At 45.7% G+C, this 25406-nt stretch overlaps 1 protein-coding gene and 1 pseudogene across 1 annotated transcript in view; one reads left to right on the forward strand and one right to left on the reverse strand.

Moving 5' to 3' along the window:
- The window catches only part of LOC102181163 (neuron-specific protein family member 2), a 72262-nt gene continuing 47518 nt past the window's right edge, over positions 663 to 25406 (forward strand). The window contains exons 1-3 of the mRNA XM_018065786.1: positions 663 to 836; positions 1730 to 1880; positions 20699 to 20782. Of these exons, the coding sequence (XP_017921275.1) occupies positions 1752 to 1880; positions 20699 to 20782 (213 nt within the window). The 5' untranslated portion in view covers positions 663 to 836; positions 1730 to 1751. The remainder of the gene's footprint in view (positions 837 to 1729; positions 1881 to 20698; positions 20783 to 25406) is intronic.
- On the reverse strand, positions 14388 to 16015 carry LOC102176729 (annotated as a pseudogene).

Raw genomic sequence — 25406 nt, forward strand, 5'->3', positions numbered from 1 at the left:
CTGTCATGTGGACTGCATACACACTTTGACAGCAGTGGATCGGGGTTCAGATACCTGGTGCTCAGCTAGCTCTGTGACCTTAGCTGACCTGCACGGTCACAGCATCGTGAGAAAGGGTGCTTACGCTTGTGCACTGCTAGTCATGCACCTTGCTCTGAGCGAAATGCTTTCTGCAAGTTATCACACTCACACTGCCCCGTCATGTAGGCACTATCAGAAATCGCAATTTGCAAATGAGAGAAATAGTCTGAAATAACCTGGAAAAGGGCCCAGTGCATGGGAGATACTCAATAAATATTAGTTCTCCTTCTTTCCATACACAGGTCAGAGCACGGAGTTAAGTCCTGAACAATTCTGTCTTTCATAATATTGTCCTGGAAAATCTTCGGCGTGGTCCCTTTTCTTAATGAATATGCCGCCTCCTCCAGTTTTTCTAAAGGCTCAAGGATTGCTTGTATAATAAGACGGTGCCTATTAATTTCTTTCTTTCTTTTTTTAATGGCCAGAATCCCTCCCACTTTCTTGAAACCATTTTGTCCCATGCTGTGGTTGTGGCCATGCATGAGAAACAGCAGGTGGTGCCAGATGACAGATGGTGTGGGAGCCCGTTTCCCGGTGGGAGGGGGCGCGAACGAGCGAGCGAGCGAGCGAGCGAGCGGGCAGACAGCTGCCAGGAGCCCGCTCGCTGGCGCCTCGCTCTCAGAAGCTCCCAATCCAGACGCACGCAAGGCGCTGTCCTTTCAGCACCACAAGCTCCGGCTGAGGAGGCAGGACTCCCGGCCGTCCTCCTCTTCAAACTGGTTTGAATCTGCTCTGACCCCCGAGAGTGCTGCACAGTAAGTAGGCATTTGTTTTTGCTATAACCACTCCCCAGTATCCTCCAACCCTTGCCCATCCCTTTCACCCCCACAACAACCCTATTTTGTCTAATAATGTTCCAGTCAGCAGGATTGACAAGAAAAATTCAGTTGTACTGGGCTTCTGGGAGTGGGGTGGGAACACCGTTTGACTTCCAAGGGAGCTGGAAAGAAATAAATGTGATTTGTTTATTTAGTTGGCAATCTTGCAATACGGGGGTTGCTAACTTTCCGTGGAACCAAAAAAAAAAAAAAAAAATGGCTCTTTGCTATTGAGGAAATGGAGGCATTCCATGGCTGAATCAGGATCAGGTTCAAGCCAGTCCTTTTTTGTTTTAAGAAATTGTATCTCCTGTACAACCTACATATTGTGTAAAAGGGCATACTACACATAGAGGTATTGAATGTATTTATTGTATTTTAGGGAGATTAATGGGGGAAAAACACAATATAATAAAATAGCAATCAAGGTGGTAAGGTGAAATTTATCATACTGCAGGATGACCCAGAATAATAGGATTTATTTTTTCACTAAGAATTAGCTTTCCACTGAGATTATGTGATTATGTTAGCTCTGTGTCTTGGCTGATTTTTTAAGGTTGTATATTTTGTGTATAAGACTGGGATTTTCCTTGAGTTTCTCAAATTTGAAAGCTGGTGAGTGCCATAGGCAGGTGGCATTTCTTGATGATTAAAGAAGTTTTCCTGGATAATAGGGATCATGTCAGGAAATCTAGCGGAAGACCGATGACTGTGTCTACACTGAAGCCACCAGAGTGGAGCTGTTGAGGGCAGTGCTGTCTTCTCTGTCGTCAGCCCTCTCTTTCCTGCCTCTCTCCCCACTATAACTAGAATTCTACTGCTTGTCTTAGGTCTGGGAAGAAAGGCATCAGAATGGTGAAGCTGAACAGTAACCCCAGTGAGAAGGGAGCCAAACCACCTTCGGTTGAGGACGGCTTCCAGACCGTCCCTCTCATCACGCCCCTGGAGGTTAATCACTTACAGCTGCCTGCTCCGGAAAAGGTAAAGCAGGTGCTCTGGTTCTCATCAGCAGCCCCCGTGCTCCCCTCATCTCAGGAAATAAAGCAGCAGGAAAATTCCACCTCCCTCAAACCCTTTCATTCCCTTATCAGCCAAATATGTTCCCCTTCTTGTAAAATGTAGGTATTCCTTCTAGAGACATGACACCTCTTGTGTTGTTTCAGGTTTATGGTAAGTGCTTGTTCATGATTTTGTTCACATATGTAGGCAAAAAAATTAACCTTTCTTTTAAAAAGTTTTATAGTGGATGAATACTAATAAGCTTCCAGATTTGAAGAAAAAGAAAATGGTCTTGATTATTTGGGGAAGGTCTTTTAAAAATTGACTGCTACAAATCTGAGGTCAGAGAATTGGATGCAGTCCAACAAGCATTTAGTTTGCACCTGCTAAAGCCCTGTTCCTACCCTGGACGTTGGTTATAAAAACACACATTACAAAATCCCTCATCAATATAAGACTTAAATTAATATAAAGCAACATGGTAAATGCAATGCCTGAGCGTTACAAAGATTGTGAGATCACTGGGATGGAAACAACTAAATTCTGTTGTGGCAGAGAGGGAACTGGGAGGACAGGTTAGGTCAGCTGCAGAGGGGAACATTTGAATTTGGAGGCCACTGGAGGGAAAGGCATTTAAGGCAAAGGGCACAAATGTGCAAAGCATGGAGAGCTTTGGGGAAATAGCATGACTGGAATAGAGTGTTTTTTGGGAGGCGTGGCTGGAAATGAGTGACTGGCTGATGGCACATCTCCTGACGTGGGAGGAGTCCATGAAGAATGGAGGTGAGCGTTTGTACAAAAGTGGGAGAGTCATTCTATGAGCACAGGTGGGAGAAGTGATATTCAGATCCCTCTGAGAGAACTTGGGGTTTTCTAATGTGAGCTTTTGCATGCCATAAGAGATAGATTAGGAGGCAAATGATGAAGTTCCCTAGCTGAAGAGTGAACAATGGATCATTCCATTTGTTTGATTTTCTCATTGGCATCTCCAGGAAGGCATTGTGTGTCTTAACCAATTGGCTCTATCCAATGAACAGAAGAGAAGCCAAAGCTAGATAAAGGGCCTGGCTGATTGGCTGAGGGTTGAGTCATCTGTTTTGAAAGTGCAGAGGTTGTCAATATGAAAATATGCATAGGGGTTCCAGAAATAAAGAATCACGGAGCCATCCTGAGAAACTGATAAGGCCTTTTGAAGATAAAATTTGCTAACAGGCAGTTAACACTGTTACTGTGAAGGAGTAATATTAATTGGGTATTAGTTACCTGTAGAGCAGAGGTTCTCAGTTTGTGACTGTATATTAGGGTTTACTGGGGAACCTTTGAAAATCTTGATACCTAGGCCACACCCCAGAACAATTATATCAGGATCTCTGGGGGGTGAGACCCAAGCATCACTATTAACTAAACCTTCCCAGGTGGACTCCTGTGTGCCGCCAAAGTTGAGAACCACTGTGCTAGAGGCATGTTGCCCAGGGATTATACATCCATCCACGTCTGCAGGCAAAAGGTGGAGGAGGATCAGAGAAATTTGGCGATTTATCCAAGCTCACAGAGGAGTGAGTGGCAATGCTGGAATTTGATTGCAGATTTAGTGGAAATTGAGGAGAAGCAGAGGGGATATTTGCTCAAGGTTTTGCGAAGTTTTAGGAAGAATCTTTCCCCTTCAGTCTCAAGGATCTTTATGTCCCTGAGAGGCATGCAAGGAAAAGGGACTGTGGTGAGGTTACCTCTCCCCTCAACTCTACACACACCTGCGGGCCATCCAGAGATATCGTGGTCTCTGTCACCCCTTTCTCCTCACCCCATTCCCCACCTCCAAGGACTTCTTTCTCTCCTTGTGACAGGAAATGTGCCTGATAACCACTGAGCCAGTCCAGATGTGCCAAAAAACTGTCCCAAAGCCTGAAGATAAGTACATCGTGGACTTGCATGCATGGAAAAGGAAACCAGTGCATCTTGGAGGGTGAAAATCCCTGAGTGGACACATCCCCCGGGGGCACCTCACAGACTTTGGCAGGTGTCCTTAACAGAGTCTTCATACCAGGTGGACCTCAGTGTCCTCTGTGAAGTGAGGAGGGTCACACCTACTTCATAATGGTTGGGGCAGTGTTAGATTTGGCCTTATATATACAGTGCCTGGCACAAAACCAGCCATACGAGAATAATAACTATCATTTTCATGTGCTACTTATGGTAGATTTTAAGTCAGAAGTACACACATACACACAGACACAGAATTTCCTTTCATCCTTTCAGTAGTTAATAGGATCTAATAAAGGAGTTGCTCCTTTAATCCAGTTTTTAAAGATGATGAAACTCAGGCATGGTGGTAAAGTCACTTCCCAAATCCCAGAGTTGATAAGCCTCCTGGAGGACCCAGACCCCAGGCAGTGCTCAGCAGGAATAGGGGGCCAACTGGCCCAGCCTCAGCCTCCTCGTGGGTAGAGGGAGCACTCAACCTTACAGGGCTTTAGAGAGGGCGAGGCGAGTTCTGACACATTTGTCAGCCCTCTCATTAGGTCCAGCCAGATGGTGAGGGTTTAAAGCTAAAAAGGTTATCAGAAAGGCATATATTAGACCCCAATATTATGAGTTTTCTTCCTGAAAACGTAAAATACAGAGTGTGCTTTGGCATGTAATACTGACAATTATTTCTAGATTTGTCCACTGAATACTCTTAGTATGGAATGCGAGCTTCTGGGGGAGAGGTTTTGGAGGCTAAGTGGAGAGGATGAGTATGTCTGAAGCCCTTGCTCTGGGCTAGAAATGGGCCATGCAGGGCATTCACAGCTATGGTTTCAGTTAATCTTCCCAGCAACCATATGAGGTGGGTATTAGTGCACCCATTTCACTGGTGGGGAAACTGAGGCTTGGGTCAATAGACATGCTCAAGCTTCACAGAGAGAGTGGAAGAGCTGAGTTTGGAAGCCCAGTGCTCCTGACACCTCGGTTCCCCCTTCTGCACCTTGCTGCCTTCAATAATGAGAAACTTCCCACCCCAGGCAGTGCTTCTTCAGACCTACATCCCTTCATCCCTGGCTGAGGGTCCTTGTTGCGCTCTCTTGGGCCTGCAGGTAAGGCCTGGGGCCATCCTGGAAAGAGAGCATCACAGCCTCCAATGCTCCCTCCGTCCCCAGTGCTGGAGGAGCTGTGCCTGCCTTAGGAGAGGAGGCCTTGTGTCTGTTCCCCCGCCTCTTCTATCACTCTGATCAGTCCTCCAGCTGTGATCAGTCCTTCTCCCTTGGAAAGCATTTCCAGTGCTCCCCACAGGGCACAGTCCTCCCCACAGCGTGCAGTCCTCAAATCCTGCCCTTGACACTCCAGGTCCTCCCTCACCTGCTCCACTGGCTTCCATTCCTACCACTTCTCACTTTGTACCTTGAACACGAGCATGGCAGAACTACCTCGAGCATTGTTCTCAGCCAGGGGGTGCCTCCCCTCCCTCCTGGAGGGACATTTGGCTGTGTCTGGAGACACTTTTCGGTTGTGACAATAAGGTGGGGGTGCTGCTTTGGGCCAGAAATGCTGGTAAATGCGTGACAATGCACAAAATGCCACCCCTGAAGAACTGTCCTGCCCAAAATGTCCACAGTGCTGAGGTTGAAAAACCAGCCCTGGAATTTTCCATACTCTCCAGGGTGTTTCTTGCTCCCTCCTCCTTGCCCACGCCATTCCTTCTGCCCAGAATGCCCCGCTTGTCCCTTTTCCTGTCTGATAAGCCAGTGCTCATGGCAGCTCAAAACCCAGTTCAGATGGCAGCTCTCCTGGACACCCTCCCTGGCCACTCATAATTATAGCTAAGGTGACACTTACTATGCTGGAAGGAACTCATTTTTTCATTCACTCATCCACTGTTTCCATGGGGCACCTTCTATGTGCTGGGCACCACGTTAGGCTATACATACACAGCCAGGAAAAGTCAGGCGTGATCATTACTTTCATGGAGCTTCTAGTCCCAGTGGGAAAGGGGGTCTTCAAACAGGCCAGCACACAAATAGAAGTTCAGAGATGCAGCTTGCAAGAAGGGCTATTAAGGAAAGAGTAAGATGCTAGATTGTAAAGGCTAAGACTTAAGAGGGCTTAATTATGGTGGAACAGTGGTCAGGGAAGGTCCTTCTGAAGAAGCAACCCTGGCTGAGAGCTGGAGGGTTGGGGGTGGCGAGGGAGGTAGAGGCAGAGGGGTCAGCATGCGGATAGGCCCCGAGGGGAGAAGAAGGACAGTCAGAGTCGAGTTGCCTGGGTGCACTGAGTGGGGGGCGATGTGGCATGCGAGGTGCAGTGGACGCCAGTTCACATGGTACATTTTTGGAAGGGGTTTAAAGAAGTCGAGTAACAGAATCAGATTTCTATTTTAGGAAGATTCCCCTGGCTGCTGTAGGCTACCCTACGGCCTGTTCTCTTCTTCCTCCTTTCTTCCAATCCATCTCCCAAATGAGCCAGCACCAGAGAAATTTACCCCAAATAGAGGCTCCTGGGTTTCTAGCTGCACCCTCCCCTCCATGAGTCGGAGAAGAGAAGAGTGGAGGGCAGGAGATCGACTAGAAATTCTCTGCTGTGTTTGTGATTGGCAACAGAAATGGGGGGATGGACGGATTGATTATGACAGTGCTGGGTCAGCCCTGAGGAGCTTTTCCCACCAGGCCTGAGGGTCCTGTCTCTGTCTCAGTTTTGTAGCCTTGGTTCTGGCATATGGTGGGAAACCAGAAATGATGGCTGAATGAGACCCCCGGCCCCTTGCCTAGTGTAAAGGTAGGCTTAGTTAATCCATTTAAATCTAAGCAGTTTGGTAGCTCTCTCCAGGCCGTGGTAGCAAGCTCTTGAGAAGCTGGGACATCAGTCTGTAGATACCAAATTCCAGGATGTGCCTTTGGTTTATTTAAGTGACCCAGATAACGGCACAACTCCTCTATGAGGTCATGACCACTATGTCCATATGAAAACAGGCTCAGAGAACTAAAATACTATCCTAGGACATACCAAAAGAAAACAGGGCAACCAAGATCTGCACCCAGGAGTCTGGGAAATGCCAGCTAAAGGATGGTTATTCCCCTGAAAGCAAGCCAGAGAGGCACAGCCCTCCTTGGCAAAGGCCCAGATGAATCATGTATTCAGCAAAGCCAGCTGCGAGGCTCTAGGCAGTTTGATCCTTTCCTTTCTACTGATTACTAAATCTTTACACGTCCCGCAGGAGGTTGGCTCACCTGCCTGTGGGAGGAAAGGAATGCAGACCTTAAAAGATCGATTCTTAATGTTCGGCACACTTCACATTTTGTGTGGTAGACCACATGTGCTTTGTTGTCCTAGAGACTTGTATTCAAATCTCAGCTAAACTATTCATGTACTGTGTGGCTTTGGGCAAGTTGCTTGGTATCTCTGGGCCTTTTTTTTTTTTTTCCCTTTCTGTGAAATGAGCATAATAGCCACCTAACAGGGTTACTGTGAGGAAACAAGTGAAAATTGTCTAATGACACAAACATGGGGCTCATTGACAGTTTCCTTTCTCTCCTTGGATATTCAGACTGTGTCTCCCAAAAGTGACATTTTTGGAGGATGACTATAAAAGTAAAACTTGCTGAGAAGGATGGGGTTTCAGTGGTAGAGGTTCAGGGTTTGATGGAGCAGATCTGGAAAGAAAGGAGCAAAGGAGACATTGCCCCTGTCACTGGTCCTGAATGCCTTCTTGGTCTTCGTCGTGGCTTCACCAGAGGATTTATTTTTCTCCCCGATACACAGGATCAGAGGACCATCAGCCTTTCCCTGGGAAGCAGAAAATGCGTATCCCTGCAGATTCCAGGCTGATAGAGCCCCCTTGTTCTGCTCTTCAGGGGCTCACAAGAGGCAGATTGTGCATCACCCCAAATTGGGGCAAAGGCTCGGACTAGGTGATTCCAACAAATAGACAGAAAGTGACCAATAAGCAGCTTAAAAATTCTTTATAATTTAAAACATAAGAATTTTAAATGGAACATAGCATCTTACATATCTGATTGGCAATAAATAAATAAATAAAGTGATAATGCCCAGTGTTGCTAACGCTAGGGGAAAGCAGATCTTCTTGTTGCACTCTGCTTGGTTATATAATTTGATGCAGTGGTTTTTAGAGGGTATTTGGACATTGCTTATAAATTAAAACTATATATCCCATTTGATTGGTATGTTGCTACTGGCACCAGAAAATTGTCCTATGGATATATTTTTCGAATCTGCAAAGCCATATATGTATGTGGAGATTGGAGCGGTTAAACAAATGTTCTATGAGATTGAAGTGGTTAAATAAACCATAGTGCATGGATGAGGAAAAGTAAGCAATTGTTATAAGGATGAGACAGATTTGCTTGTGTTTGTGCTAATGTGGAAAAAGCAACAGACACACTGCTCCTTTAAAACAGCTTTGAAGAATGTGGCATGGAGCCCCATTTGTGGAAATATGGGTGTATGTTTCATTCTTATAAAACAGTCTTGAAGAGACACACAAAACCCATCGAATGGTTAGGGACTATGGATGGGGTGGTTGGGGACTGCAGATGGGGTGGTTGGGGCCCATTTGAAGACTGTGTGTGTATATATATAATTCTACAAGTTTCATACTTATTTTTTTACCATGAGGATATATCAAATTTTATATATTTTTTAATAAATCACCTCCATTTCACAGATGGTGAAGCAATCTCAGAGAGCTGAAGTGCCTTACTTGCTCATGTTCATGCACAGAGAGACAGTGAGCTAGTGAGCCAATGTCCCTGCAAGCAAAGGGTGGCCTATACAGAGACACATGCATTGTAACAATGCAGTTGGCATTGTTACAAATCCTAATTCTACTGCCTACTTACTGTGTGACCCTGGGCAAGTTTATTAACCACTCTGTCCCTCTGTTTTCTTATTAAAATGAGGACAGTAGTATCTTCCTTTAAGAAGTGTTTAAAGGGTAAAATGAGAAAATGCAATGTCGAATGTCTATCACAGTACCTGGCATAGGGTAGGTGCTTAATGCAAGGTTGTTGTGATTGTTGTTACCATCATCATCATCATCAATTCAGTCCCATAGTTCCTGGAGTGCACACAGGTGCAAGAAGGGTTGAACAGTGAGGTGGGCTGAGCTTCTGCCCTGTAGAGGATGGGTCTGGATGGCAGAGCTATGGACCTCGCTGTAGGGACTCCAGCCCAGGCAACAAGCCTCTGCTCAGAGCAGGAGCTGGCAGTCCCTGTAGCACCAATGAAGAGTCCCTCATCTTCCCCAGCTATATGCCTTGTCACAGAGTTGAAGAGTCATAGACTCACTGTGGGCTAGTCCATCCATATGCAGCCTTCCTGGCCAGTATTCCATTCTACCCTGAGAAATCAAAGGCCCAGCAAGGAGAAGAGATTTGAGCACACAGGAAAGAGCCCTGGACTGGGAGTCAGCGGGTCCATACTAGAATCTTGGCTGTGTGACCTGCAGCAAATCCCTCCCCCTTTCTGGGCTCCCATGATCCCATCTCTGGATTGGTGGGATTGGACGATACTACCACTAATGTCCTTTGAACACCGATATCTTACTTGCGTTCTGGGCCTAGTACCAAACTTCAAGGGCCCAGGGAGAGACTCAAACCCAAAGAGATGGAGTGTGAGTTGAGGAGTGAGGTGGTAAGTGGGAGAAGGTTCCCAGATATGCACCCAGGCCCCACTAGGGTAGCTTCACCTCGTCTCTTTAGGTGCAGGATTCACTCATTAGGGCATTCATTCAATAGCATTTATAGAGCATCAGGTGCCACAGGATTCGAGTTTGAGTGCTACGATTTTTGAATGATGACCTTACTAGTGGCAGTTGATCTGAGCCAGAAGCCCAGGCTCAAGCCTTGAGTCAGCCCATTAGTGGTTATATGAGGTTGTGCAGTCATTTCTGCTCCCCAAGACTCTGACTCTTGTAAAATGGGGATACTCTCTCCTTCCTCAAAGTGGTTGAAAGGATTGTCTGAGATATAGGATGTAAAGCTTTTGGTACAGTGCCAGGCACATAGCAGGTACCTTAAAAATTATAGAAAAGAGCATCATATTCTTCAGTTCTTCCAGCTCAACCACTTACCTGTCATTTGATCATAGGCAAGGGACTGAAGTCTCTGAGGCTAAATTTCCTCATCTGAAAGATGGGTGTAATAATGATCTTAAAGGAGAGATGTGAAGTTCAAAGAGGATCTCTAAGTGGGGGAGAGGGTATGAGACTTTGTGAGTACACATGAGTAGCACCATGTCTGGCACACAGGAGGTGCTCAGAGGCTAGCCGTTCATTGTCCTGCTCCTAACTTCTCTCTTTGCCGCAAGAATGAGCTGAAAGGTACAGCGTAGACCTATTTCTGGCCTGCAGTCCAGCTCATAAAGATACAATTATGCTCCTTGTCAGCACTTCTGCACTTTTATTTATTGTCCCTGCCAATCCTAGGGCCTCTTCATGTGGGAACCTCTTCACTATTGATAATCCTGGGAAGTAGTATTTTAAATTTTTATGATCTGTACTTTGCGCCATCTGAACCATCATGTATTATCTGGCCTTGCCAGCGAAGGGGGAATATATCCAGACAAGGGGTCCTTTTGGGATGAATAATTTATCCCATTTTCACAATGCCAATTATGTTAAATTATGTTCTTCATATCAACTGTCAACAGAACAATAGGGACTGATGTATTGATATGAAAAGAAAGCAAATTTGTTTCTTTGCCTAAATTCAAAATGATATTTGAAAACCAGGAGTTTCATTCTTCCAAGTATCTATAAAATCCTACTTTTAATAAAAACAAGTAGAAAGAATTTTTCTTTCCCCCCTCCCCACTTTTTCATTACATTTCAGTTATTAATCAAGCAGCTCAGAGCTCCATTTTGCTCCATTTTTTTTTCAACTGCAGAAAATAGAACCTTTTTACCAAATTTGTTTTCTCTCTTCTCTCTTTCTTTGCATAAGCAAGCTGATTCCTCCAAGGTACAATTAACAGTGATTGGCTAACATTTCTTATGCTTTCTCCTTCATAGTACTAAAAAAAGTCACTGTTACTATGTCTCCTTTTATAGAAAGGCTCTGTTTCTGGCAGTAGTCCATGGGAACAGCACACCACGCTTCATGACATGCCCAATAGCTGGTTGATTCCAGTAACTGTAGGGCTGTTTTTTCTTGCTCTCTGCATCTCTCCAGTGTACCTCCATTGCGCCAGAGGCTTCTCCTCTAATTGTAATGCCTGCCTGGAAAGCCATTACCTGGTTTATAAACCTTCCTTAGCTCCTCGCTGCTCTTGAGTTCATCTTTAATATGCAAGGCAAGGCATGCAAAGCCTCGGTTTCCCCTCACTTCACCCACTCTGTTCCCAGTCCACTCAAAGCTACGTCTTTGTGGTCCTCCCAGGTCCAGCCTCCTGGATGTCTTCTGAATGTTTGCTGGCTGATGCTCCCTTAGTCTAGAAAGCTCTTATTATTTGGATTTTGGGAGGCAAGGATGGAAGCAAGGAAGATGGTCAGAGCAAATGTTCGTGGTGAGAGGATGATGCTCTGGACTCGGGCAGTATAACTGGACAAATGGGTTTATTTGAGAGAAAGTTTTGAGGAAGCAGAGACTAGTGGTGGTAGGATAGATTTGGAGACTGAAGGGAAGGGAGGGATCATGAGAGACTCCTGTATATGACTTGACATAAACATGGCTTATCATGCTGCTATTTTTCTTATCTAGGGATTACACAAGAAAGAGAATGTCAAGGGCAAGATGGTTGGGGCAGGTGAGTCAGGGAGCCCAAGAACTTTGCTGTGGACATGATAAATTCAGGTGTGTCTGTCCAAGGGCAAACATCCAGTAGGGTAATCTGAATGCTGAATAGGGTCTGAATTGGAGATGTAAATTTGAGGCTTATGAGAATAAAGATGGAGCTTGAAGTGATAGGAGTAAGAACCTTCAGAAGGAATTTGTAGGAAAGAAGTATCCCGTGGCTTAACCCTGAGAGATTCTAATGCTGAGAGGTTAAGCAGAGTGGGTGGGACTTGAGAAGGAAACTGAGGAGGGATGGTCAGTGAGCAGGAAGAGGACCATGGGCCTGGGAGGAGGACCTTTATGGAGGAGTCAAATATAACTGAGAGGTTGAAAATGACCAGTCCAGAGGACTGCCCATTTGTTCCAGGCAAACAGGCAAAGACCTGCTTTTGATGTGGAGAAGGGGTTCAAATAAGCTAATATTTCCTTGGGAATGTGAATGTGAAGTCGCTCAGTCATGTCTGGCTCTTTGCGAGTCCCCGTGGACTGTAGCCTACCAGGCTCCTATGTCCATGGGATTTTCCAGGCAATAGTACTGGAGTGGATTGCCATTTCCTTCTCCAAGGGATCTTCCCAACCCAGGGATCGAACCTGGGTCTCCCGCATCGTAGACAGACACTTTACCATCTGAGCCCCCAGGGAAGCAAAGGTAAAATATTGGCTGGGCTGCTTTTGGAGAAAGTATGGCTTAGCTAAAGGGAGGAGCAGATGACTGAGGATGGACATGGGGTCAGGGCCCCTTTGTCTGTTGGCCTACTTTGAACCTGGTGGTTTGGGAAGTGTTCTGAAGCCAAAAGAAGTGTTTTCATTAGAAACTCATTCAGAGCATAAGCAACATTGCTTAGGTGTTGAGGGCAAAGCAGGACATGGAGGGCTATGACCCCAACTCTACTAAAATCAGCATCCCTCCTATTTCTGTAAATGGTAGTTCTGCTCTGCTCTGCTAAGTCGCTTCAGTTGTGTCCGACTCTGTGCGACCCTATAGACGGCAGCCCACCAGGCTCCCCCATCCCTGGGATTTTCCAGGCAAGAACACTGGAGTGGGTTGCCATTTCCTTCTCCAATGCACGAAAGTGAAAAGTGAAAGGGAAGTCGCTCAGTCGTGTCCGACCCTTCGCGACCCCATGGACCACAGCCTACCAGGCTCCTCTGTCTATGGGATTTTCCAGGCAAGAGCCTTCTCCGAAATGGTAGTTGGGATACTATATATATAGTATTATATAGTATGTACTATATATAGTGTACATATATAGTATATATATTTGTTTAGATCATATAACAGAGAAGGCAGTAGCACCCCACTCCAGTACTCTTGCCTGGAAAATCTCATGGATGGAGGAGCCTGGTAGGCTGCAGTCCATGGGGTCTCTAGGAGTCGGACACGACTGAGCAACTTCATTTTCACTTTTCACTTTCATGCATTGGAGAAGGAAATGGCAACCACTCCAGTGTTCTTGCCTGGAGAATCCCAGGGATGGGGGACCTGGTGGGCTGCCGTCTATGGGGTCGCACAGAGTCGGACACGACGGAAGCGACTCAGCAGCAGTAGAAGATCATATAAAATTATTTCATTTATATTGAACTTGATATAAATGAAATCACACAGGATATAAAAAAATGTTTTGCATCAGATTTCTTCAGTTCAATGTAATGCCTGTGAGATTCACCCATGTGTGTAGCATTGCTGTGTAACATTCCATCTTATGAGTAAACCACAATTTATCCATTCTCCTATTAATAGACATTTGAGTTGTTCTCAGTTTGGGCTATCATGAAAAAAAGTGGTTGTGAACAGTTTTGTATGTATCTTTGGGTGGATCCATCATATTCTGAGGTGAATTTTTTTTTTTTTTTTTTGCTGGTGCCAAGAAAATCTATTGCTTTTGTTATGATTTTAGTACTTGGCCATCTTACTAAATTCTAATAGCTTTTCAGTTCGTGTTCTTGGAACACACTTGTATCAGATACAAAGCTTTTCACACCAAATATCAGAAAACCCAGCATAAATTGGATTAAGGCCCAAAGAGTAAGATTTGACTCCTCTACCCCTGCCCCATGACTGCAGGGTTCAGTGTGGGTGTGGTTTCAGGCAAGGTATGATCCAGAGGGCAGGATGTCATCAGGGCTCACTTCCATTTCTCCGGGCTCCTCTTGACTCTGTCCTCTTTTATATGCTGCCTTTGACCTCATCCTGGCTCCTCCTCATAGTAGCAACAAATGCATCAGCTGTTTCAGAATGAGGTCCTCACTATACAATCCAGAGGAAAGAGCAAGGAGGCTTCTTCCCCCAAGTTCCCGGTCAGTATTGCCTCATATACTTTTTTTTTTTTTAATAACTACGCCTGACTGGCTTGTTTTATCGGAGAAGAGGACGTGAAGTTAACAATGTGAATGAAGACAGTTGGAACCTGAGGTTGGGAAGAACACTCTCCCCTCCCCATACAAGCCCACTGCCCCAAATAAAAAATAACCAACCATGGGAGAGCAGCTGAGACAGTGACTGGGGGGCAGGGGAAGGACCATGCGTGTGCTGGGAGGGCCCAGAGGCAGCAGCTGCACGAATTTGCAAGTATAAGTTTCTGAATCTTCCATCTAGGTCTGTAGAAACATAAAGATACGCTGTTCGCTTGTCTCCCCTGGTCTTCCTTCTGCTCCGTGCTGCGTGCCGTGGTCCCTGCTCCTCTTTCCACATGAGGGCGAAGGGAAGGGGTTGATGAGCAAGTCATCACCGGCTGGCTATCAGACTCACATCCATCAGCTTCTGGATCTTCTGTGCTGTCACAGGATTCTTTAAGTGTTTGCTGAGCGCTTGTGTCCTTCTGCATCTGCTCCAGGATGAGCCGCATGGCCGGGTCACTCATTATTTGCTGCGCCTCTGGTCGGCCATGGCCCGCTGCTTCACATCTTCGGGGCTGCCGTGTCAGTTGTACTGGGCCATCATGCAGCGCTGGTGACCATCTGCGGCCTCCTTACAGTTGAGTCCAGGTCGAGTGCTTTCTGGTAGACATCCATGGCTTTCAAGTAGGCCTTCATCACCTGCAGTGCGGCTGCTTTCCGGGTATAACCCTTGATGAAGGTTGGCTCCAGCTGGATGCACTCCTCACAGTCCTTGAGCACCAGCTGGAACTCCAGGAGCTTGGTGTAGCAGGCAGCTTGGTTGCTATACAGTTTGGCATCTCTGGGGTTCTGTTTGATGGCTTCCATGTAGAGCTTCATGGCCTGGGGGTAGTCCTCTTTCTGAAAACACTCATTGCCTTTGTTCTTCTCCTCCAGGGCCAGGTCAGGATTTATGTAGGCCAGCCGCTCTTGCTCCTTCAAGATTTTCTCTGCCTGTTGGCATTTCTTGAGCACATTTGGGGTTCGGTGCTCTGCCAGAGACTTGTTATAGAAATGGATGGCATCCTTGTACTTTTCTTCTTTGAAATAAGAGTTGCCAGTTTGTGCATAAGCTTTGGCAATCTGTCAGTAGTCTTCTTGGTTTTCTCAGCCCCCTTCAATGGCCTTCTCACAAAGCTCCCTGCGTTGGCCATAGTCACCCTTTTCGAAGTACACGGCTGCTTGGTTGGTTATGTAAGTCATATTGGTGAGATCCAGGTCCTTGGCTCTGTCATAGTGCTTCAAGGCTGTGTCAAAGTCCTTCTTCTTATAGGCTTCATTCCCCAACTCTTTTCCTTTCAGCCCCTGCTTCTTATTCTCTGGAAGATCTTCTTCCATTGGCTCTGGTTTTGTCTCCTTTTTGGGAGGAGGTGGTGGCGGAGGTGTTGCAACTTCCTCCTCTTCATCCATACTGCCCAGATCAACTCCGAGCAGGATGCTAAGAGTAGTCATGATCCAGGGATCTTGCAGTTTCGTGCCCAGGTTGGAAGGCTTGTTCCGCAGCTGCTCAATCAGTTCCCGGTAGGTAGGATCTGCGGGCAGAGTCTTGGTCCTGGGATCACTCTCCAACTTCTGGTACAGATTAGGCATGTTGAAAGGGTTCATGAATTTCCTTTCTGCCAACCGGGCCTCCATACTCTGTAAACCTTCTTTGAACTGAGGATTGTTTGCTTCTTGTTTTACACCCTCCTCATAGGTTTGCTTGGCTTCTTCAAATCAGTTTAAGAATTCAAGAGCCACTGCTTTTCATGAATAGTCCTTGCCCCAGTCAGGCTTTAGGTCAACGGTTTTGCAGCCGTCCTCATAAGCCTTCTGGTGGTCTCCTTTCTTGGCATAGGCAGCTCTGCGATTGCTGTAGAGCACATGGTTCTGGGGGTCTAACTTAATGGCTTCAGAGTAGCACTGTAACGCATCGTCAATGTTGCCAGCACTCAGGGCCTTGTTGCCTTTCTCATTGAGCTCATTTACCTGCTCCATTGCTCGGTCTGGAACCCCGCTGAATAGACTCTGTCGGCTCCATGTTCCCAACCGCCTCATATGCTTTGATCCAAATTGGATAACATGTGCCTCTCTGAGTCAATCAAATTTTGTGATCAATAGAACAGTATGTTCTGATTGGCCTAACTTAATTAGGGACCATCCTTGTCCTCAAGGAAGGCAACAGTTCCACCAAACCACATGGCTGTTACATAGGACAGGGCTCTTGAAAAGAGGATTGGGGGCTTTTGATTGAAGAAGGGAATGGATACTAGAGAAACAACCACAAAATATTTATTATGGCATTTATAGCAGAATGATATGCCTGTAATGGTTATTCATTGTCTCATTTCAGCAGTAATATTTGTTTAGCTTTGTCCCTGTCTCAACACGTTGACTGCTGCGTGAGGTCTTTTAAATTAAATTGAATGATATAAATGGTCCAGAACTCTTTGAGATGTTTTGAGAAAGATGTCTATAAAATAGAAGGGCAGAGGAAAAGACCAAGTAGCAAATGCTTCTTGACGTTTGATGTGTGATGCTTGAGATGAGTCTCATGGCTAAGGATCTAGAAATGAACAAGTCTAGTTACGAGATGGTTGAGATGGATTTGACAATGTGGGGAGGAATTTTGGTTTTTCTGTTTTTATGTAACCAGTTACCAAAGCTTTAGTACCTCAAAACAACACAAATTTATCACCTCACAGGTCAAAAACCTCACAGGTTTTCATAGGTCAGAAGTCCAGTCACAATTTGGGTGGGTTGTCTGCTCAGGAGGGTCTCACAGTTCTGAAGTCAAGGTTTCAGCTGGGCTGCATTTTACCTGATGCTTGGGGTCCTTTTCCAAGCTCATGCCAGTTATTGGCAGAATTGAGTTCTTGTGGTTGTAGGACTGAAGTGCCATTTTCCTGCATGACCTTACTATTGGCCCGGGTCATTTTCAGCTCCCAGAGTCCACCCTCAGGCATTGGCTGCATAGCCCTCTCCAACATGTTGACTTACTTGAAGGCCAGAAGGAGCATCTCCCTCCAGTCTGCTCTGATGGAGTTTTAGATAGCATAGCATACTCGTGGGAGTGACTGTGCCATCATATTCATGGGTCCTGTCCACACTGTTGAGGAAGGAGATTATATGGGGGTGGGCATAGGCTGGGAAGTTTGGGGACTATCTTAGAATGCTGTCTAGCATAAAAGGCAAAGGCAGTTATTGCCCCAAGTTTTATGGGTTACATAGCACACTGACCAGGAAATTTACTAAGCTTAGAAATAGATGCTGAGCTGTATTATAATATGTTTATATATACATGCACACATCAGGCATGTACACACATATAACATGAAGAATTGGGAGAAGAAATTATAATTCCCAGTTTGTAAATATTTTAAAAAATGATCAGACATCTAAATATTCTATACATTTCATAACCTGCCAGTTGATCTAGTACTATCCCAACAATTTTTAATGATTACATTTTGTAGAACATCTTTTAAGTTCACAAAACACCAGCATATTTCATTTGGCCCTTCCTAGAATATTGTGAGTTTCTAATAGAAACAGCTAGCCTGTGGAGGCCACACAGCCATCTCTAGAGGGTTTCCCTGGTAGCTCAGCTGGCAAAGAATCCACCTGCAATGCAGGAGACCCCAGTTTGATTCCTGGATTAGGAAGATCCCCAGGAAAAGGGATGTGATGTGCTGTGCTTAGTCACTTGGGGAAGGATAGGCTACCCATTCCAGTATTCCTGGGCTTCCCTGGTGGCTCAGATGGTAAAGAATCTGCCTGCATGTAGGAGACCTAGGTTCAATCCCTGGGTTGGGAAGATCCTCTGGAGGAGGGCATGGTGACCCACTCCAGTGTTCTTGCCTGGAGAATCCCCATGGACAGAGGAGCCTGCTGGGCTGCAGTCCCAGGGTTGCCAAGGGTCGGACACGACTGAGCGACTAAGCACACAGCACAGCCTATGAGTTGTGCTTTTGCGTTTGCTCTTGTAGTTATATCAGCTCTCAATTCTTACTTATACATTGAAGCTCGTGTGACACCAAAGCATCCAAACACCGAGGCTACATGCTGCTTCACACTTTAGTTTCTTAAACCATGTGGTTCACTTTGCATAAAATGTCTTGGCTTGTTCTCTCAGGAAAACTGTATTCATCCTTGAAAGCTTCCCTTTTTAGACCATGCTTGAAGAGCATCATTCTTGAGAAATCCTTGTGTTGTTCTGTAAGGGCTGGATACAGGTTGACATGTGCAAGCCAGGCCCAAGCTACATCTGCTTCAGACATCTACTGGAAAAACATTTGGCAGCACTCAGAGGCAGTGTTTCAAAAAACATTTATTATTGGATAAACGATGGGAGTGCTTGACTTACATTGACTCATATAAGCCTCCTAAAAATTCAACCAGGTAGTTATGGTTATTTCCCGTTTAATGGATGAGAAAACTAAGACACAGAACGCTCAGCGCTAGAGTTGGGATTCAAACACATTGTGCAATCTTTCATCTCCCTACAATATTGACAATGTCAGTATTTGCCCCACAACACAGAATTAAGTGAGAGAGTGCCTGTCAAGTGCTCAGTGTCTGCCATACAGTACATATGCAAAGCATGAGGGATATTTTTTTACTTGTGGCAAGGAGGCTTCTGTTTTCTTCTTCTTTAGAGCAGGAGATGGAAAAAAATTGAACATTCCCTAACCCCATTTTCGCCCCAAACCCCTCACCCTTGTTTGACTGTATCATTTCTTAGTTTAAGGAAGCCAGGGATCACTTTTTGTTGTTTGGAGGAGCAGAATTGAGAGAGGGGGAGCACAGCACCAGAATTTACATCTGCAAATGAATTCTGTGTGTCAGGGAGGGAGTGGTGTTTTCCATGGGCTGGGACCCAGATCCTCCCTAACCAACATATTTAAGTGCCACACAGGAGATGTTCAATCATGGAAGTTCCTCCCCTGCCCCTTCCTTTGTGAGCTGTATTTTGTCCACAGTATGCCTCAGAGACCCTAAAGAGCATTCTTCATAGAATTCTTGCAGGAGTCCATACACTTGACTGTCATTTCTAGGAAAACTTGGGGTGAAAGTTTTCAGTGAAAATTCAGTTAGTTTAAGCTCTAATGGGAAGACTGATGATAGTTAGCAGATTGCTTCCTTTGAGCTGTGTTACCTTGGATACCAAGTGTGACTTGGCAGTCCTCTGCTTCAGTTTCCCTTTCAGGAGAATGGAAATAGTAGTGGTTTGTGGATAAGGTATATGGAGAGCTTGATCTAGCCCTGGCACATAATAAACTATTCCAAAAATTTTGCCCGTTATCATCTCATTTAACTCTCAAAACAATCTTGTTAAATAGGGGTTATGATTACGATCATTGTCCTTACTTTCCAGGTGAGACCTCAAGGCTCAGACAGCTCCTGTGTTCCCCATGACATCGTGGCACTCAGCAATAGTTATTGATTATCTGTCAAGTTCCTTTTTTCCTTCCACTTTGCCTACACTGTGGGATGAAGTTCCATAAATGTCTTGGCAGGTTGACAGCTTATCTTGAAAAGATATTAGCCACCTCTGCAAAATATTCAGACTTCAGAAAAATAAGATGGTACAATAGATTCAATAGACCTTTATATTTTGCTTCGTGGAAGTCTCCAAATTAAACTGGAATTAAGTATATGTGCAAAAGTTTAGCTACAAGATGTTCATCATAACTTGCTTAGATCATCCAAACTGTGGAAACACCCTACATGTTCAACGGTCAGTAATGGTTAGAGTAACTGTAGTAACACATACAATGAAACATAAAGGGACATCAAAAGGCAAACTAAAATCATACATTTGTCTACATGGGAAAAAATGTTAGTGTAGTGTTGTGTGATAAAATGAAGTGCCAGTCCATTTCACAAAAATATATTTGTATAAATAGCTAATCAGTTCAGTTCAGTTCCGTTCAGTCACTCAGTCGTGTCTGACTCTTTGCAACCCCATGAATTGCAGCACTCCAGGCCTCCCTGTCCATTACCATCTCCTGGAGTCATTCAAACTCACGTCCATCGAGTCGGTGATGCCATCCAGCCATCTCATCCTCTGTCGTCCCCTTCTCCTCCTGTCCCCAATCCCTCCCAGCATCAGAGTCTTTTCCAATGAGTCAACTCTTCACATGAGGTGGCCAAAGTACTGGAGTTTCAGCTTTAGCATGATTCCTTCCAAAGAACACTCAGGACTGATATCCTTTAGAATGGACTGGTTGGATCTCCTTGTAGTCCAAAGGACCCTCAAGAGTCTTTTCCAACACCACAGTTCAAAAGCATCAATTCTTCGGTGTTTAGCTTTCTTGAGAGTCCAACTCTCACATCCATACATGACCACTGGAAAAACCATAGCCTTGACTAGATGGACCTTTGTTGGCAAAGTAATGTCTCTGCTTTTGAATATGCTCATAAATACAATATAATACATATATATGCATGTAAAAACATCTGAAAAGGTGTGACCAGAATTGTGACCTATGGTTGTCTCTGATGGAATGGGAAAATATTATGGATGATTTGAATTTTTAATTTTCTTGTGTGTGTTTGAGGAAGTGTGTGTTTTCTGATCTTTATGCAATATATAGTAAATTCTAGTTACTAAAAAAAAAAAGGAAGAGAAAACTCTTCCAAGTATTTATGTATGCTAACACTGGTTGATCATTTTAGGTGATCGTGAAGACAAGAACAGAATATCAGCCTGAACAGAAGAACAAAGGGAAGTTCCGGGTGCCGAAAATCGCCGAATTTACGGTCAGTGTCGTGATGGTGTAACAGGAAGACTGCACATGAGTCACTGAGTCTAGTCAAATAACAAAACTCCGCCTCTTGAGGATGAATTGGCCTTTCTCTTGCCCCGAAATGTTCAGACAATTTGATAACTGTTAAATGTGTCTCATTTCTTCTTTTACTTCCGGTCCCTGTCTCTCTGCCTTTCCATCACAGTCTCCAGGAAATGTGATGGAAATGTGTAAAGAAACATAAATTGTAGACAGTGGCTGATTGCAACGAGTACAAAAATGACGAAGGGAGAGAAAAGTTGACTTAGTGGTGAAAACTAGATGATTGAGTTTCTGTTTCTTGGTGGAGGGGTCACTAGGAGAACTGAGGAGTATATATCACTGTGATGAATTGCATAAAGGAGCCATGAGACCTGCTCTGCAAAGATGTACGGAGGCACCTCAGGAAAGTACCATGGGGAAGTCACTTAGGACTTAGGGCCCTGAGGCTGGAGGGGAGTTGGATCCAACACTGAATAGGCATAAGGGCAGTGAATCTGGGCTCTGGGAGAGGTGTGGGGAGCAGGCAGAGAGGAGGCAGGAGAAATAGGCAGAGGGCAGAGAATCCTAGGCCTCATACGCTGTAAGGAGGAATTTGGGTTTTTATGAAGATACCCTAGAAGGACTTCAGGTAAAGGAAGGACATGATTACAGTTGGTTTTTGGAAAAAGCAGACTGGCTTTTACTTGACTAACAGAGTGTAGTGGGCAAGAGGGAACATGCGGAGACTGCTGGGCTACTGCATTTGTCCATGTTCAAACACCGGTAGTGGCTTTGAGAAGGATGGTGAATGGATTAGAGACCTGAAAAATGTTTTGGAGGCAAAATCTGCTATGGAGGCAGTAGAATAAGTGGTTCTGTAGAAGGATGCTGGAGCAGTCTGGCTGGGCTTGAGCTCTGGTTTCTGCCTCATACCAGCCATGTGGCCACAAGCAAGGCAGTTGTTGTTGTTTAGTTGCTAAGTCATGCCTGACTCTTTCCAGCCCCATAGACTGTAGCCCACCAAGTTCCTCTGTCCATGGAATTTCCCAGGCAAGAATGCTGGAGTGGGTAGCCATTTCCTTCTCCAGGAGATCTTCCTGACCCCGGGATCAAATCCACGTCTCCTGCATCGGCGGGTGAATAATCTTTAGCACTGAGCCACTTGGGAAGTACAAGCAAGTCTGTAAACTTCACTTATCAAAGGGAGATACCAGAAGGTTACTGTGAGGGTGACGTACAGAATACATGCAAAGCAGATGAAGTACATGACTAATAGCAGCTATTTCGTGTCAACTGTGGCTCAGGGGCTTTGGACGTGAAAACAGTCCTTGGTTGCTTGTCTGGGGATTGGAGTATGTATGCGGGTATGATTGCTGGTCTGCTCCTGTCCTTGTCTTTCTCCCTGCTGAATCTGTATTAGAGCAGCTGGGTGTGTGAGCCTGGGAGGGAGCATGGCACCTCTGTGTACATCCCCCAGCACGTTGGACTTCCCTGGGTGTTGACCCCCTCTTAGAGGGCAAGGATTGCTTTTATTTCTGACTGTGGCTTTAGTGTCTGGCACACAGCGTGGGCCCAGTGAGCTTGGACCTGGCCTGAACTGCGTGCAGGTACCTACCTGCAAGAGCCAGCAGCAGCCATGAGGGGAGGGTGGGAGTGTCCTGGTACACAGTGTGGGGGGACCAGGCCAGGGAGAATGCTGGCCTGTCCTCCTAGCAGCAGAGATCATCAGAAATACGTCCAGATTCACGAGCACAGGTGTTTATTGCAGTGTTATTTGTCAACTCAAAGCATTGGAAACAATGCTAGGTTTTCAGCAACTTCCTCATGATTCCATATGTAAGACCACATGCGTAGGATGGAGTAGTTCAGCAGTTTTTTAAGAACCACTTTTGAGGGGCGAGTAGTTTACTCTGAAATATGGGCTCGTGAGATATTTTCTTCTTTCTTTTACATTCCCAATTCTACAAGAGCATGACTTATTACAATAATCAGAAAAAAATTAGAAGCATTTAAAAATTTTGCTCATTTTACCAAATAGAGTGTTACAGTTTTTGATGGAATTAATCCTTATTTAGCAATCATTTAAAATGATGGTTATGAAGACGTGATAATTTGGGCAGATTCTTATTATAGAGGAGGTTGTGTGAAAAAAGCAGAGATTAAAATTGTATGTTTTCTATGATTGGAATTATGAAAAAACCACAAGTATATAGAGGAAAGAAATGTCTCAGTGTCATCTGTGGCTGTGTCATCAGCAGTGGCATTGGGACCACGTTGTTTCGTTTTTGTTTCCTCTTTGTTGGCAACTTCTGGTGATGTGGCTGTTTTATCGTATGGTAAACATCATACCATATCATGAGGCCCATGGGTCCCTGAGAGGCTGATATAATCCCATTTTTTTTTTCAAGAGGATCTTTAGCTCAGAGCAGCAATGCAACCTGCTCCCCCACTAGCAAGTGGCCGGGACTGTCTGTTCATCCACGCAGCCTGCCATAGGTAACTATGGGTTAGAACAGAAATGAGTCAGCCAGGAAAAAATGAGTAGTTCATCAGGGATCAGGGTCTATGGAAGCCCGTCCCCTAGCCCCCCACAACTTGACTCATTTGGTCCTGGGGGTGGGAAAAAAGGGTGCTGGGATTCGGGGTCAGTCCTTTGTCAGCACTGGTGTGGGGGGAGGGCCCTGCCACTTGGAACAAAATGGAAGGAATGGAGCAAATTTGTTTGCTTTTGTAAAGCTGCGAGCATCCATTTGACCAGCTTTTCACTTCCTTAATGGGAGCTTTGCCTGGGCTGCGTGGAGGATGTTTCTACTGGGGTGATGGTTGATGCCGCAGTGTAAGGAGGAGGCTGGTGGTGACTGAGAGGAGGCTGAGGGTCTGAGCGTCAGGTGCAGGGGCACTCAGGCATCCAGGTGGGCTGTTACAGAGGTGAACTAGCAGGGCTTGTTCCTGGTTGGAGAATCAGGGGCTCCATCAGGAGCTTCTGGGTGCTTGGCTTGGCTGACTGGATAGGAGATGGGGGACTGGACAGTGGGGAACACGTTGAGTGGAGGGCGTGCGGGCACCATGGGAGAGGTGGTTGGGGGAGGAGGCAGTCTGGCCACCCTTGGATGTAACTAGTCTGGAGCTCAGGATGGAAATTGAGGCTAGGCAACTGGAGCTTGAAGTCAGAAAATTCCCAGTTCATTTCAGAGAGCATGAGGCTGATAAACAATGGCCAGGCGCCCCCTCCAGGATATCACCCACGGCAGAAGTAACCATGGGGATGACAAAGATGCATCTGACCCTTATTCCCAGTACCTTCGAGGAGGTGGAACAGCTTGTGACTTCACAGCTCAAATCTGAGCTGGGGAGATCAGCTCATAGCAATTGTACCTTGAGAGAGAATGAGAGGAGAGAGCAGGGAGGGAGAGAGGAATGGAGAAAGATTGAAAGAATCGCCTGGAATTTTTTTTTTTTTAACATGAAGGCTCTTGCAGTCATTGCCAAGGGTCACAGACTCGTGAGAATGTTCATCAGGCTTCTTTGAGAAGATGGGAGCATGCAGAGAGAAGCCCTGCCTTCTTTCTTGGTCCTGGGAGCTGGAGTTTCTTCTGAAGCTGATTTTTTTTTGCTGTGAAAGGAGCTGTTTGTCCCCAGGTTCACCTGAGAGAAGAAACTTGAGTCTTGCATTTGGAAGCTGTGCTAAGCTGAGGAGAGGTATTCTAGGGAACACCTGTACTTTGGGACTAGATTCACCTGGCAACTCAGGTCATGTCCCTGTCACCTCTTAGCTTCATGACCTTGGGAATTCTCTTCACCTCTCTGAGCTCTTGATTCCTCATCAATTAACTGAGACACAGTCTTGAGATAGCCCGAAGTGTAAGTTCCTGGAGCGCTCTAGTTCTCAATGAATGATCATTTTATTCTCTTCCTGTTCGGATCTCTTTCCTTCATCCTGGGTCCTTAGTTTCCTGCCTAATTAGCTGGATTTTGACAATTGGTTGAGGCAGACCTGGTCTCCCCTCTCCTGGCTTCTCCTCCTGGGAAAGTGGCTGGGTAAACCTGGAGGGACTGTGCTGCTGCTGCTGCTGAGCCGCCCCCGTCGGGCCCGACCCTGTGACCCCAGAGACGGCAGCCCACCAGGCCCCCCGTCCCCGGGATCCTCCAGGCAAGGACACTGGAGTGGGCTGCCATTTCCTTCTCCAGCGCATGAGAGTGAAAAGGGAAAGTGAAGTCGCTCAGTCGCGTCCGACTCCTAGCGACCCCACGGACTGCAGCCTACCAGGCTCCTCCATCCGTGGGATTTGCCAGGCAAGAGTGCTGGCGTGGGCTGCCATTGCCTTCTCTGGGAGGAGCTGTTCTAAGAGTAGCCAATTCAATGTCAGAACCCATGGGCTGCCTCTGGCTCTCTACAGTGACCTCGGGGGCCATCTCTTCGCCTCTTGGGGAATGCAGGCAGTATTTTTTGGTAAGCTACATCTCAACACATCAGTTATAACATGAATAATCCTAGTACGTGTGAAAAATGCCTTTATATCCACTTTTCAGGTTGATGACAACCTTATGTACTACTACTCTTATTATTATCAGTACCACTTTTATTATTATATTATCACTACTCTTATTATTACCTC

This window comes from Capra hircus, chromosome 20, assembly GCF_001704415.2.
Source record: "Capra hircus breed San Clemente chromosome 20, ASM170441v1, whole genome shotgun sequence".
In the NCBI taxonomy this organism is placed as follows: Eukaryota; Metazoa; Chordata; class Mammalia; order Artiodactyla; family Bovidae; genus Capra; species Capra hircus.